The following is a 15,180-nucleotide window of genomic DNA, read 5'->3' on the forward strand; positions in this document are numbered from 1 at the left end:
TTTATTATCCATCCCTAATTGCCCTTGAAAAGTGAGCCACCTTCTTGAACTGCTGCAGCCTATGTGGCGAAGGTGTTGCATCTTAGCTAAAATAGCTTGTTTTTCCCATTGGTTCCTCAACCTGCTGATCTTGAATACATTCCATGAACTCATCTGCCACACTAGTACTGCCTAGTCTATACGAAGGTTAAAGTCCCCCATGATTTCTGTGTTGCCCTTTCTACATTTGCTTTTAATTTCACAATTTATTCTCTAGTCTACACTACACTCTGTTAGTGGGGGCCTATAAACAACTCCCATCAATGTTTTCTACCTCTTGCTGTTTCTAGATATACTGAGTTAAGGTCCTCTCTGGCTCCATTCCATCCTTTATTACCAGGACTCCCCATTCTCCTTTTCCATTGTATCTATTTCTTCTAAAAGTTAAATATCTTGGAATATTTACTTTCTAACCTTAGTCAATTTTCAACCACGCCTCCACAGCGACAATGGGGAGTTGGTGGTATGGTGGTAATGTCATTAGACTAGTAATCTAGAGGCTCATTCTCTGGGGACACAGGTTCAGATCTTACCATGGCAGTTGGTGGAATTTAAATTCAATTAATAAAAATATAAAATCTGGAATATAAAGCTAATGCCAGTGATGGTGACCATAAAACTATCATTGATTGTCGTAAAAACCCATTTGCTTCTTAAGGAAGGAAACTTGCTGACCTGTGACTCCAAACCCACAGCAACGTGGTTGACTCTTAACTGCCCTCTGAAATGGCTGAGCAAACCACTCAGTTCAAGGGCAATTAGGGATGGGCAACAAATATTAGCCTTGCCAGTGATGCCTGCATCCCATGAATGAATAAAATATATTAGATCAGAACTATTAATTTCTATATACAAATTCTTCACACATTCAGATATAATGCCTTTAGATTTGCTATTTTTTGCAATTTTTTTCTAATTTTCCCTGATGTCACCTTAGTCACTACTGTCCTATTAACTTTGTTACTCTCATTGTCCCTTCCTAACCCATTCTGCTTATTTTTACCCAAAAGACTACTCTAATCTAGAGCCTTGATATCTATCTTGCTGCTTCTGAATTCAATACTTCTTGAATCTTTCGATCCCCTCTTTATTAGTTCAAACTATGCCTATGATCACAAGTACATCAGAACATAAGAAATAACAGCAGGAGTAGGCCATTCAGCCCATCAAGCCTGCTCTGGCATTCAATAAAATCATGGCAAATCTGATTGCGGCCTTAACTCCACTTTCCTGCCTATCCCTTGACTTCAGCCAAAAATTTGTCCAAATCAGCCTTCAATGTATTCAATGATTCAGCCTCCACTACTCACTGAGGAAGAGAATTCCAAACGCTAACGAGCCTCTGAGAGAAGATAGCATGAAAATTGCAGCTTGTCACTGAGTGCAGCTAAAGGCAGGGGGCTGCATTTTACATGTCCCTGCTGGGCATGTTTCTGGTGGGATGGCACAAAAAATAGGGTGGGAACCCTCCCACCCATTCCCAGAACTCACCCCCATAGTACGGGCAAGGGTGGGGGGGGGGAGGGTAGGCCGGTGCCAAAATCGGCAGCCCACCTGCCATATTCAAATAGGTAATCAAGGATCAATTAGGCTTGTTACCAAGCCATTTGACTCTGATAATACTCTACCTATGTCACAAATTGTTTGGCACGGGCAGCCAGGTGGGAGTGGACAGCCTGATTTTTTTAAGTGAATCCTTCAAAGGGTGGGAAGGAAGTTCAGTCTGTGGGGGCCGCCCTTTGCAGAACAGTGGGCAGCTCCCTAAGACTGAACCTCCTCTTTCTTCCTAAACACCCATTCCAGCTCCCCACCCTTTTCCCTGACCAGCCAAAACCCTCCCTTCCTAAGACCACAGACTTACAGGCTTCAGTAAGGAGAGCCCTGGGCCTTCTTCCTTCTTCTTCTTGTGGTCCCAGCAGTGGCCACTAATGTGCTCTTGGCGTGCTGGGACTGATAGAGCTACCAGCCAATCGGATTGGCTGGCAGCTCCTGATGGCGGGGGCTTCCTCCCGAGTGAGGGGCAGAATGCCCAAATTGCCCTTGTTAAGCCCACCCACAGCATCTCTTGGCAGTGGACGGGGGCCATCCAAACCAGAATGTGAGCTTAGGAATTTGGTGATTGAGGGAATTTTAAGGGTTAATCTCATTCTAAAATTGTCTACTCCACATTTAACTGCAATTTACTGTTAAAGTTAAGTTTCTTTCGGTCTTAGTCAAGGATAAACTCCCTACAGATGAGGCAGCTGCAATTGGTTAGTTTGGTAGCCAGTTTGAACTGGTTTCTCTAGCCAGCAGTGCTGACTCATCTCAGCTAATGTAAATACAGGCGGTCTCACTAAGCACACAGTATAAGCAAGCAGAAAGGTGCTCTACTGCCTTGGTAATTCGATTCACCAGGACACTGGTCCCAGCCCAGTTTAAGTGGAATAAAAACAGGAAGTGCTGGAAAACTCAACAGGTCTGGCAATATCTGTGGAGAGAGAAACAGAGTTAATGCTTCACGTCCATATAACTCTTCTTCAGAGCGCTCTTCTTCATTTTAAGCGGAGCCCATACCAATGGAACAGCTCCTTCTGATCCTTGTTTTGAAATACTGCAATGAATTCATCCCCTCTGTGCATGTGCATTCCCGATTTCCTTCGATGGCGGCCATACCCTCCACTGCCTTAAGTAGAATCAAAGCAGAACTAGAGGACACAGTTGGGGCTTGAAGGGGGTAAAATTCAACATGAATCTGTGGATATTTCACTGAGTGAGTGGTCAATCCATGTAACCGACTCCTTAGGGAGATGATGGTAGCAGCTAGAAATGATTCATTCAAATATGAATTAGATTTCTTTTAGAAAATAACATTTGGTCTACATTTTGAGTAATTTGGGACATGACATGTGGTGATTGTAACAAACTCGGGAGGAACAGATGAGTTTGGACCTATGGTTCCTAAAGCTCTCCCCACTCCCCACCTTGGGGGTTTTCCTCATCTCGTGTCTGGGTCAGTTGTAGATTCATTGATAGAGATTGATCACTGTGATTAGTCAATACCTCCATTGTCATTGGATCATGGGACTGTCAGGTGCTAGAATGTGAGTTAGATGGACTGTGGTCTATTTTCATTCAACAATTCTTTTGTCTCATTGTAAATGGGTTAGTTGAGGGTGGGGCTTGTTGGCCAATCTCCTGTCAGAAGTTTGGTATGTTGTTAAGCAATTGAATGGCAGAGTTTGACCTACCCTGTTGCTTTGCTGAACACAGACATTGTGTATTTCCCAGCCTGGCTCGAATTCCTGAGCAGGAATGCACCTTCCTTACCCTAGAAAAGAAACACAGATTACTGCACTAAGAGGTGAGCTAATCGCAGAGAAAACCAAATATCTCCAAATCTCAGAGATTCACAGCTTTAAAAAAACAAAAAAGAGATAAAAGCAGAAAATACTTTTAATAAGAATATGAGAAACAGGAACAGTAGACCATTTGACCCATCAAGCTTGCTGCATTAGTCAATACCACCATTGCTGATCTTTATTTCCAACTCCGTCTTCTTGCCTGCTCCCCATATCCCTTGATTCCCTGAGGGACCAAAGATCTGTCTATCCTAGTCTTAAATGTATTCAACGATGGAGCAAACACAACCCTCTGAGGTAGAAAATTCCAAAGCCTCACATCCCTTTGAGTGAAGAAGTTTCTCCTCATCTCAATCCTAAATGCTCAGCCCCTGAGACTGTGCCCCATGTTTGATGGGACAGAGTTCTAGATTCCCCAACCAGTGGTAACAATCTCTCAGCATCCACCCTATCAAACCCCTTCGTTGCATCCTGAGATCCACACTCAGTGCCATGTGCCGCCATATGAACACACTTAACCTCTTCCTCCAGCAGCACCGACGCACCCTATTTCTAAGCTGTCCGTCGGATCCCTTCAGAATCTTGTAGGTTTCAATGAAACCACCTCTTATTCTTCTAAACTCCAGAGAATATGACCCAATTTACTCAGCCTCTCATCATAGAACAACCCTCTCATCCCAGGGACCAATCTAGGTAACCTTCGTTGTTCCTCCTCCAATGCAAATATATCCATCCTTAACAAAACTGCACACAGTATTCCGGATATGATCTCACCAAAACCTGAAACAACGGTAGCAAGACTTTCTTATTCTTCTATTCCAATCCCCTTGTAATAAAGGCCAACATGTCAATTGTCTTCCTAACTGCTGCACCTGCATGCTAACTTTCTGTGTTCCTTATACGAGTACACCCAAGTTTCTCTCAATATCAACAAGTTTCACACCTTTTAAAAAATATTCTGCTTTTCTATTCTTACTATCAAAGTGAATAAACTCACATTTCCTCACATTATACTCCATCTGCTACCTTGGTGCCCATGCACATAACTTGGCTATAGCTATTTGCAGCTTCTCTGTGTCCTCTTCACAGCTTATGTTCCCATCGAGCTCTGTATCATTAGCAAGCTTTGATACATTACTCTTGCACTCTTTGTCTAAGTCATTAATATAAATAGCTGAGGTCCCAGCATTGACCCTTGCGGCACTCCACTAGTTACTGCCTTCCACAGTAAGACTTTCAAAGAGCGTTCAAGAGCTGGATAATCTAATGCAGCCCAGGCACAGACGTTAAGCGTGACTTAAGGCTCAGAGGAGCAACCAGAGCAGCCATCTCCATTCCACACCTGAGGAGTAGTCCCACCATCCCAAACTCTTCCAGTCTGGGATCTCATGCAACAAATTCCAAACAAGGAACATCACATTCCAGGATAGAATTCAACTGACTGGATTGCATATTGGCTGTTAATCACATGTATAGGTCACATGATCACACATAGAGTAGAGGGCTCTGCAACACTTAGAATCAAGGGATCTTTTTATGAGCAATGTGGAGGGAGATACATCTTATATTTAACCTGTAATGCACCTGTCCTGGGTGTGTTTGATGGGGACAGTGTAGAGGGAGCTTTACTCTGTATCTGAACCTGTGCTGCCCCTGCCCTGGGAGTGTTTGATGGAGACAGAGTAGAGGGAGATTTGCCCTGTATCTAACCCCGTGCTGTACCTGCCCTGGGAGTGTTTGATGGGGACAGTGTAGATGGAGCTTTACTCTGTATCTATCCCTGTGCTGTACCTGTCCTGGGAGTGTTTGATAGGACAGTGGATGTTGTTGTCATGCATAGCTCATTTATTTAACTTTTTTTTTGTGTCGCTGTGCACATGAAGTAACTTCAATCGACTGACTTGTGCACAAGAGCTTTCAGGTTGGTGCCTTGCTTCGCAGGCTAGGGGAACACAGAAGATATCTGAACTATTGAGATCTCTCTCTCTCTTGCACAATATGCTGCATTTTGAATTTTTGTATTTGAAGGTGGAAAGTGAATAACAATCATTACCTCCTGTTTCAGGAGCTGCTCTGCTTTACTTCTTGTGATTTCTTTATTGTACCATCTGCGTGAAGACAAGAAAAAGGGCACTGAATATTTCTGTTTATATTGAAATTTGCTATACTTGTGCTTATTACAATTTCTTCTTATTTATTTGTATGCATCGTTTCTCTAGAAGTATCAATTGTATTGAAAAAGGAATACAGCACCAGCTGGCAGCTCACCACAGCCTGCTAAAAGGAAATTAGGAATGGGCAATAAATACCAGCCTTGTCAGCAATGCCCACATCAAACAAATGAATAAAAGTAACCCCCATTCCAGTACTGAGGGAACACTGCACTCTCGAAGGGTCAGTACTGAGAGAGCACTGCACTGTCGGAGGGTCAGTACTGAGGACGCATTGCACTGTCAGAGGGTCAGTACTGAGGGAGTGCTATACTATCAAAGGGACAATACTGAGGGCATGCCACACTGTCAGAGGGACAGTACTGAGGGAATGCTGCACTGTCAAATGGACAGTACTGAGGGAGTGCTGCACTGTCAGAGTGTCAGTTCTGAGGGAGGGCAGCACTGTCAATAGGTCAATACCAAGGGGTGCTGCATTATCAGAGGGGCAGTACTGAAGGAGCACTGCACTGTCAAATGGACAGCACTGAGAGAGCACTGAACTGTCAGGAGGGCAATACTGAGAGAGTGCTGCACTTTCGGAGTGTCAGTACTGAGGGAGTGCTGCACTTTCGGAGTGTCAGCACTGAGGGAGTGTTGCACTGTCAGAGTGTCAGTACTGAGGGAGTGTTGCATTGTCGGAGTGTCAGTACTGAGGGAGTGCTGCTGCACTTTCGGAGTGTCAGTACTGAGGAAGTGCCGCACTTTCATAGTGTCAGTACTGAGGGAGTGTTGCATTGTTGGAGTGTCAGTACTGAGGGAGCATTGCACTGTCGGAGCGTATGTCCTTAGGGAGTGCTGCTTTGTTTCTCTTAGCAAAATAATCTGACAGCTGATGATTTGAATCTACTCATTTAACTTTAGAAATGTCCATTATCTCCAGCATTTGCTTCAAGTTGGCAATCAATCACTCGGTAATGTTTATGTATCAACCCATTTCATATATTATACAAGAACAAATGATTATTGATTTAATATTCAATGCGTGTACTGTCTTCAGTGTGCTCATTATACAGATTTTCACAATATATTTTCAAACTGAATTTCACATCCACTGCTTCCACAAAAACCAGTGTTTCAGCAGCCAGAGCATTTTAAACAACCCTTACTATTTTCTTAGTTTCCCAAGCTAAGGGATAACATTTCCAATTTTCATCCATGAGAAACATTATGAAACAAGCTGCACTAGAATGTTCATCAGGAAGTTCAGCATATGAAGCATCTCTATAAAAAAACAGATTCAGCTTCCTTGCGTAAGGACGGCAACTTAAGTACACATTTCTCCATCATTTTCGCATTGTTTTATTTCCCTTTTAAAATGTCCTGTACTTTAAGGTGATAAATTGAAGCACTTAATTCCATGAAAACAAGTCCCACCCAAGTATCCCCTTGTGCGCTGGGATGGTGACTCTCTTTGCTGCGCTACTTACTCGTATGTTTCAAGCTGGTTACCGGATTCCACCACGTAGTTACTGGGGATGAATCCTTCTTGTCTGCAAAAGGAATGAGAGCAGTCAGCTATGTTGAACTGTTTACCACCATACACACACATACACATATTTGTTGAATGGCCCTTTTGCCCCTTCAAGCCTGCCAGACCATTCAATATATTTGTGGCTGATCTTCTACCTCAACTCCACTTTCCTGCCCAATCTCCATATCTCTTGATGCCCTGAAAGACAAAAAACTGTCCATCTCAGCCTTAAATGTATTCAACAATGGAACATTCAGGACCCTCTGGGGTACACAGTTCCAAAGATTAACAACTCATTTTAGTCAGCCTCTCATCAAAGAACAACCCTCTCATCGCAGGGATCAATCTAATGAACCTTCGTTGTACCACCTCCAATGCAAGTATATCCTCTCTTAAATATGGAGACCAAAACTGCACACTATCCTCCAGGTGTGGTCTCTCCAAAATGCTGTACAATCGTAGCAAGGCTTTTTTATTCTTGTATTTCAATTCCTTTATAAAAAAGGCAATGTGCCATTGGCCTTCCTGACTGCTTGCTGTACTTACATGCTAGCTTCCCGTATTCCTTGTATGTGCACACTCAGGTCCCTCTGAACATCAATATTTCACATCTTTTAAAAAATATTCTGTTCTTTCAATTCTCACCACCAAAGTGAATAATCTCGCACTTCCCCAAATTATATGCCATCTACAACCTTATTAGCCATTTACTAAATCTGTCCATATCTCTTTGCAGCCTGTGTCCTCCTCACAGCTTATATTCCAACCTAACGTTGTACTATCAGCAAACTTCGATACATTACTCTCTGTCTCTCCATCTAAATCATTAATATAGAGTGTAAAAAGCTGAGGCCTCTGCACTGATCCTTGTGGCACCCCACTGCTTACAGCCTGCCAACTTGAAAATACACAGTTTCACAGCTCTACTCTCTGCTTCCTGTTCATTACCCAATCCTCTATCAATGCTAATATATTATCCCCAACTCCACGAGCCCTTATCTGTGCTTTAGCCTTTTTGTGGCACCTTATCAAATGTCTTTTGGAAATCCAGGTATACTACAGCTACTGGTTTCCAGGTTCCCCTACCTTACCAGTTACATCCTCAAAAAAAAATGAATAACTTTGTCAAACATGAACTCTCTTTTGTAAAGCCATGATTTCTAAGTGCATTGTTAGGACATCCTCATTAAGAGATTCCAGCATTTTCCTGATGATTGATATCAGGCCAGTTGGCCTGTACTTCCCTGTTTTCTTCTCCTACATTTCCGGAACAGCGGTGTTACATTTGCTAACTTCCAATTCACCGGGATTGTTCTCGAAGCTAGGGAATTTGGAAATTCATAAGCAGAGCATCTATTATCTCTTCAGCTATCTCTTTTAGAATCCTAGGAAGTAGGCCATCAGGTCCCAGGGATTCGTCAGGTTTCAGCCCCTTAATTTTCTCCAATATTTTTTCTCTGATATTAATTACCTCAATTTCTTCACTCTAACAAGACCCTAGTTCTGGTTTGCAATCTGTGTATTTGACTGTGAATGCAGACACAAAATATTTGTTCAATGCCTCTGCCATTTCCTCATTCCCCAAGATAATTTCTCTTGTCTCTGTCTCCAAGAGACCAGTGTTTATTTTAGCTACTCTCCTCCTTTTTATGTACTTATAAAAGCTCATGCAAACTCTTTTAATATTCCTGGCTAGTTAGCTACTCTATTTTTTGCACTTTTATCAGAGTTTTGGTGGCCCTTTGCTGGTTTCTAAAACATTCCCAATCTTCAGGCTTACTATTATATTTTCAACATGATAAACCTCTTCAGTAATTACGGCAAACACAGAGGAAAACCAATGAAAAATCCTAGACACGACTGCAAGAAACAATAACATGTGGATTATCATTAAACTGCAGCAAAACAGTACGCATGGTACTAGCAAAGGGAAGAATTACACCTAGATGCAAAATAAATTTAGAATCAAAAGAAATAAAACAAATCAAATAATTTTCTTACCTAGATAACCTAATAACACCTGATGGGAAAAGTGATCAAGATATCACTTGCAAAACAAACCTTCACAAAAATGTCAGAGCACATCAGAAATAAGAACATCTCTATGGAAAGAGAACGAAATTGCTAAAATGCTACATCTGATCAAAATTACTATATGGATGTGAAAGTTTAAATACACATAAGACACGGAAGATAAATTAAAGGCAAAAGGGATGAAGGTTCTGGGACCTATGGTGAAGATTAATTGGAAAACACACATAACTAATGAGGAAGATTTGAGGAAGGAGGACTTTTACAAATGATCACAAAGAGGCAACTACAATTCCTTGGGCACATACTTAGGAAAGAGAAACTAGAATGTCTAATAAAGCAACAGTTTAGGAAGCAAAACAGGTATAAGGTTTGAGAACAACACAAGATGTTGGCTGTCATCAAAGACTGTGAAAGTTGGAGAGCCATGATCAGCACATTGTAAAAGATGGCATCTGAAGAAGAGGAATAAGCTTGTTTTAATCTAATACTATCCTTAATTTTCCTAATAATCCACAAATGGATATACCCAACAATTGAGCATTGGTAGCTTTCTTACATAGAGAATTCAAAAGATGCACAACATTTTGAGTAAAGAAATTTCTCCTTACGTCAGTCCAAATGAACGGATCCCTTATTCTGACAATGTGCCCCAGCCAGGTGAAACATCCTCTCAGCATTTACCCTGTCAAACCCTTAAGAATTTGATATGTTTCAATGAGGTCACCTCTCATTCTTCTAAATTCCAAAGACTCACCTCATATTATTGCAATGAGACTTCTTCACTCTTATATTCCAATCCCCTTGTCATTAAGACTAACAAACCAGCAAGTTAACTTTCTGTCATTCATGTATGATGACACCCAGGTCCCAGTCTCTCACCATTTAAAAATATTCTGCTTTTCTATATTTTTCACCAAAGTGAATAACTTAACACATCATCCATTATCTACCAGATCCTCTCCCATTTGCTTAACTACTTATGTCCCTCTACAGCCTCTTTACAACCATCCCCCCACCACCCCCCAACTCCCCCACCCACCCCGCACCCCCCCCCCAAAACCACCACCACCACCGCCGCCACGACTACCACTGTCAATTTTCCACATAGTTTTGTATTGTCAGCAAACTTAGATAAATTACACTTGGTCTCTTTGCTAAGTCATTCAAATGGATTGTAAATAGTTGAGGCTCAGTAGGTCTTTGCAGCACCCCAGTAACAAGAAAATGACTTGTTTATTCCTACTCTCAGTTTTCTGCTCATTAACTAATCCCCAATCTATGCTAATATATCACCCCCAAACCCATGAATCCTAATCTTGTTTAATAATCTCTTATTGAATACTTTTTGAAAATCAAAATACACCACATCCATTGCTTCGCCCTCATCCACCCTGCTAGTTACAATTTCAAAAAACTCTTAACAGATTTTGAACACACAATTTGCCTTTCAAAAATCCATGCTGACTCTGCTTAATCATATTTTGATTGTCTAAGTATCCTGTTACCACATCCCTATATGTCAATTCTTCTCCTGATGTCAGGTTACCTGCCAATCAATGGAGACTGTACGAGAGTTTAGACAATTCTGGAAAATTCAATCCAATCCATCCATTATCTCTGCAGCTATCTCTTTTAAAAGTATAGGGTGTAGGTCATCAGGTCCTGGGGATTTTTCACTATTTAGTCCCATTAATTTCTCCAGTATTATTTCTTTATAATGATTATAGCCCTAAGTTCCTCACTTCCAATTGATTTCCCACCAATTCTGGAATGTGCTTTCTGTATTCTGCAGTGAATACAGATACAAGTATTTGTTTAATGTCTCTGCCATTGCTTTATTCCCCATTGTAATTTCTCCTGTCTCTGCCTATAAGGGGCCTATGTTTACTTTAGCTGGTTTTCTTCCTTTTTATGTTCTCTCTTTATCAGTTTCTTGGTTATCCATTGCTAAATTCTAAATTCCTTCCAATGCTCATGCTTGCTGCTCCTTTTTGGCAATATTTTGGCAATATCCTAAACTCCTTCGTTTAATCTAATACTATCTTTAACTTCTTTTCTCAGCCATGGTTGGCCCACCTTTCCCATGGGAAAATGATTCGAACCCTAGCATGCTCTCAACTACTGCCAGTGGGGAGTGCTGTTAGTGCTGCTTCAGGAGAGAAGCAGAGAAAACTAAGAGTTTGAGATGGACCAGAAGTCAGCACCAAAGATGTAAAAAAAAGGAGAACAGAGCAAGGCTATAGATCCTGGTTCAGATCTCCATCTTTAACCTCTGTCCAGGTTGGAGAATGTTGCTCCCAGTACAGTCCTAACCTATACAGATAGTCAGTCACCCTGCTCCACATTGCTTTAGGTGCTCAGTAAAGTTGTGTCCCCTGTCCATGTGGGCCTTAGCCAGATCTTCCAGTCACCCCGTGCCTGTTTCTTGCTGCACATTCTGAGAATCGTGGCTCCATCCAAGCACAGTGCTTGTCGACACTAACCCCAGAATCCCAGATTTACCCGTGCTTGTCTCTAGCCTTCCACCAGTGCTGATCTTGGTCATCTAACACAATGTATTCTTCATCTTTCCGGAGAGACAGATCATCGGGATTTATCTTGTGGTAATCGTACAGAGCAACGACCACTTTCATGGGTACTGAGCTAGGTTGGGGAGGTGGAGCCCGTTTCATCTGCTTGAAGAGAAAGAGAATAACTATTACCAAGTCAGCATTAACTAGTTACTTAAGAACCATTAACTAATTACCATTAAATAGATAGTAAAGAACCATTGACTAGTTGGTTAACAACCATTGACTAATTACCGTACAGCTTGCAGTTTGTGTGATACCACTGCTGTACAGGATTGTAGCTCAACCCAATCCAGGAGGAGGGGTGGGATATTTAGAGAATGTGTGGCTACATCAGGTCATTACTGGAAGTGTTGGAAGAGAGAGCAAGGTATGAGGATATGAGGTGCGCTAACCAATCCAATGTATCATTTATATTAGTTATTAATAAACACCTCTGTTCATAGGGGCAAGGTTTATGCCAGCACAATAAACAGGAGAATATTAAGAGGGGTTGAGGAAGTGAGAGACCTTGGAGTGCATGTCCACAGGTCCCTGAAGTTGGAAGGACAGGTGGACAAGGTGGTCAAGAAAACATATGGAATGCTTTCCTTTATTGTGCAAGGTATTGAATACAAACACAGAGATGGAATGATGGAATGGTATAAAATGCTGGTTAGGCCACAGCTAGAATTTTGTGTACAGTTCCGGTCGCCACATTACCAGAAGGACATCATTGCTCTGGAGAGAGTGCAGAGGAGATTTACAAGAATGTTGCCAGGGCTTGAAAATTGCAGCTATGAGGAAAGATTGGATAGGCTAGAGTTGTTTTCCTTGGAACTGAGGAGATTGAGAGGTGACCTGATTGAAGTGTACAAGATTATGTGGGGCCTAGATAGAGTAGACAGGGATGTCCTATTTCCCCTAGTGGAGAGTCAATTACCAGGGGGCACAGATTTAAGGTGATTGATAGATGGATTAAAGGGGACATGAGGAAAAACCTCTTCACACAGACAGCAGTGGGTGTTTGGAATTTACTGTCTGGTTTGGTGGTGGAAGCAGAAACCCCCAACTCATTGAAAACATACCAGGATCTGCATCTGAAGTGCTGTAACCTGCAAGGCTACAGATCAGGTGCTGGAAGGTGGGATTAAAATGGACAGCTAGTTTTTTATTTTTTTATTTTTCAGCTAGCACAGGCACGATGGTTTGAATGGTCTCTTTCTGTGCTGTAACTTTTCGAAATTTCTACGGTTCTATGTTCCTTGTACAGTGTGGAGGTGTCACCCACCTAAGATCTGGAAGCAGTGGTGGGAGATGGAAAGCCTGGTGGGGTGTCATTCATTACCAGCCCCAGGGAACAAGTTGGTTGCTTCACAGCCACTTTATAAGAGTACCATTTCAGCCTGGCTCCCTCCAACAGCCCAACTCCCTACCCAACACCAACCAAACATTCTCATCTTCGGGCCCTCACTTAGCTGAGGACATCTGTAAGGCTAGCAGCAGTCTGATTTTCATTCACTCTTTCTGCCTCGCTGGCTTAGCAGAAATACGAGCCAGGACCCAATATCAGGCCAACCTGAAGCATGAGGGTTCAGGTACAGAGATTGTACCCTACCCCACCAACCACCACTTCCTGCACCCTAGAGATAGAAACAGAGAGCGAGAGACAGACAGGGAGACAGTGAGAGAGAGAGAGAGACAGAGAGTGAGTGGTAGAGAGAGTGATAGTCAGAGAGCACAAATGAGAAAGCGAGAACGAGTGAGTGAGAGGCAGAGAGAGCAAATGAGAAAGAGAGACAGTGATAGAGACCTCAGGCAGACAGACAGACAGTGAGTGTAGACAGAAAGAATGATAGTCAGGGAGAAGGGGCAGGCAGAGAGAGAGAGAGAGAGAACGAGCACACCATTTGGTTAAAAATTCTGCTTAAGAGTCTTGTGAGCTAAGTTATGGCCCATGGAACAAAAGAGACAGTAACTACATGGATAGGGAATTGGCTGAGAAACAGGAAACAGAGAGTAGTTAATGGATGGTTTTTGGGCTGAAGGAAGGTTTGTAGTGGAGCTCCCCCTTGTCTGGTGTTGAGACACTTGCTTTTCCTGATATATATTAATAACCTGGACCTTGGTTTACAGGGCACAATTTCAAAATTTGCAGATGATACAAAACTTAGAGGGATTGTAAACTGTGAGGAAGAAGAAGAACTTCAGAAGGACATACATAAGTTGGTGGAATGGGCGGGCACATAGCAGATGAAATTTAATGCAGAGAAATGCCAAGGATTCATTTTGGTGGGAAGAATGTGGGGAGACTATGTTCAATAAAGGGTACAATTCTAAAGCGGGTACAGAAGCAGGGGGACCTGGGTGTATAGGTGCGTAAATCTTTGAAGGCGGCAGGACAGGTTGAGACAGCGGTCATTAAAGCATACAGCATCCTAGGCTGTATTAATAGGGCATGGTGTATAAAAACAAGCAAGTTATGTTAAACTTGTATAGAACACTGGTTTGGCCTCAACTAGAGCTTTGCTTCCAGTTCTGGGTGCCACATTTTAGGAAAGATGTGAAGGCATTATAGAGCGTGCAGAAATAATTCGCAATAATGGTCCCACTGATGTAGAATTTCAGTTATGTAGATAGATTAGGGAAGTTGGAACTGATTACCTTGGAGAAGTGAAGGTTGAGAGTAGATTTGAGAGAGTCATCATCACGGGTCTGGACAGAGTAGATGGGGAGAAATTGTCCCCATTGGTGGAAAGGTGGAGAACCAGAAGACACAGATTTAGAGCAATTGGCAAAAGAAGTAATGATGACATGAGGAAAAACATTTTCGTGCAATGAGTGGTTAAGATGTGGAATGTGCTGCCTGAGAATGTGGCGAGGGCCATTTCAATCGAGGCATTGAAGAGGGAATTGGATTATTATCTGAAAAGGAGGAATGTGCAGGGCTATAGGAAGAAGGCAGGGGCGTGGCACTAGATGAGTTGCTCTTGCAGAGAGTTTGTGTAGGCATGAAGGGCCAAATGGCTTCCTTCTGTACTGTAACCGTTCTATGATTCTGTGTGATACAGAGATAGACGGTAAGAGAGAAACAGTCACAGAGTGAGATAGGTAGTCAGAGAGAAAGAGAAATAGAGAGACCCAGTGAGAAAGATGAAGGCAAAGAGAAAGTGTGGGAGAGTCAGGGAGAGAATGAGACAGAGAGAGAAATAGTCAGTAAGAGAGAAAGAATGAGTGAGAGAGTAACTGAAAGACAGAGTGAGAGAGAGAGAGAGAGACTGACAGAGAAAGACTGACAGAGACAGAGTGTGAGAGAGAGAGAGAGAAATTCTGAGAGACAGAATGAGAGAGAGAGAGTGAGCGAGTGGCAAGAAAGATAATAATGAGGGAGTTGCACCATGTGGTGGAACCCAGTCACTTGCCTGTTGCTGTTCTTCCACTGGAGTTGGAGGAAGGGGTTTCCTGGATTTACGCCGAGAATTCCCTGCTGAAGGAACTGCAATCAAAATATGTTAGAATTATTTTTCACACAT

The 15,180-nt window shown here is 42.4% G+C and overlaps 1 protein-coding gene across 2 annotated transcripts in view; it reads right to left on the reverse strand.

Annotated features, from left to right (window-relative positions):
- Positions 1–15,180, reverse strand: part of btk (Bruton agammaglobulinemia tyrosine kinase) — a 424,430-nt gene that overhangs the window by 321,584 nt on the left and 87,666 nt on the right. For both annotated transcript variants that reach the window (XM_041196306.1, XM_041196307.1), the window contains exons 6-10: positions 15,070–15,143; positions 11,601–11,770; positions 7,021–7,083; positions 5,434–5,488; positions 3,270–3,349 (exon numbers count right to left, since the gene is read on the reverse strand). In XM_041196306.1, coding sequence (XP_041052240.1) covers positions 3,270–3,349; positions 5,434–5,488; positions 7,021–7,083; positions 11,601–11,770; positions 15,070–15,143 — 442 coding nt within the window. The remainder of the gene's footprint in view (positions 1–3,269; positions 3,350–5,433; positions 5,489–7,020; positions 7,084–11,600; positions 11,771–15,069; positions 15,144–15,180) is intronic.

Source organism: Carcharodon carcharias, chromosome 9, assembly GCF_017639515.1.
Source record: "Carcharodon carcharias isolate sCarCar2 chromosome 9, sCarCar2.pri, whole genome shotgun sequence".
NCBI classification, from domain to species: domain Eukaryota; kingdom Metazoa; phylum Chordata; class Chondrichthyes; order Lamniformes; family Lamnidae; genus Carcharodon; species Carcharodon carcharias.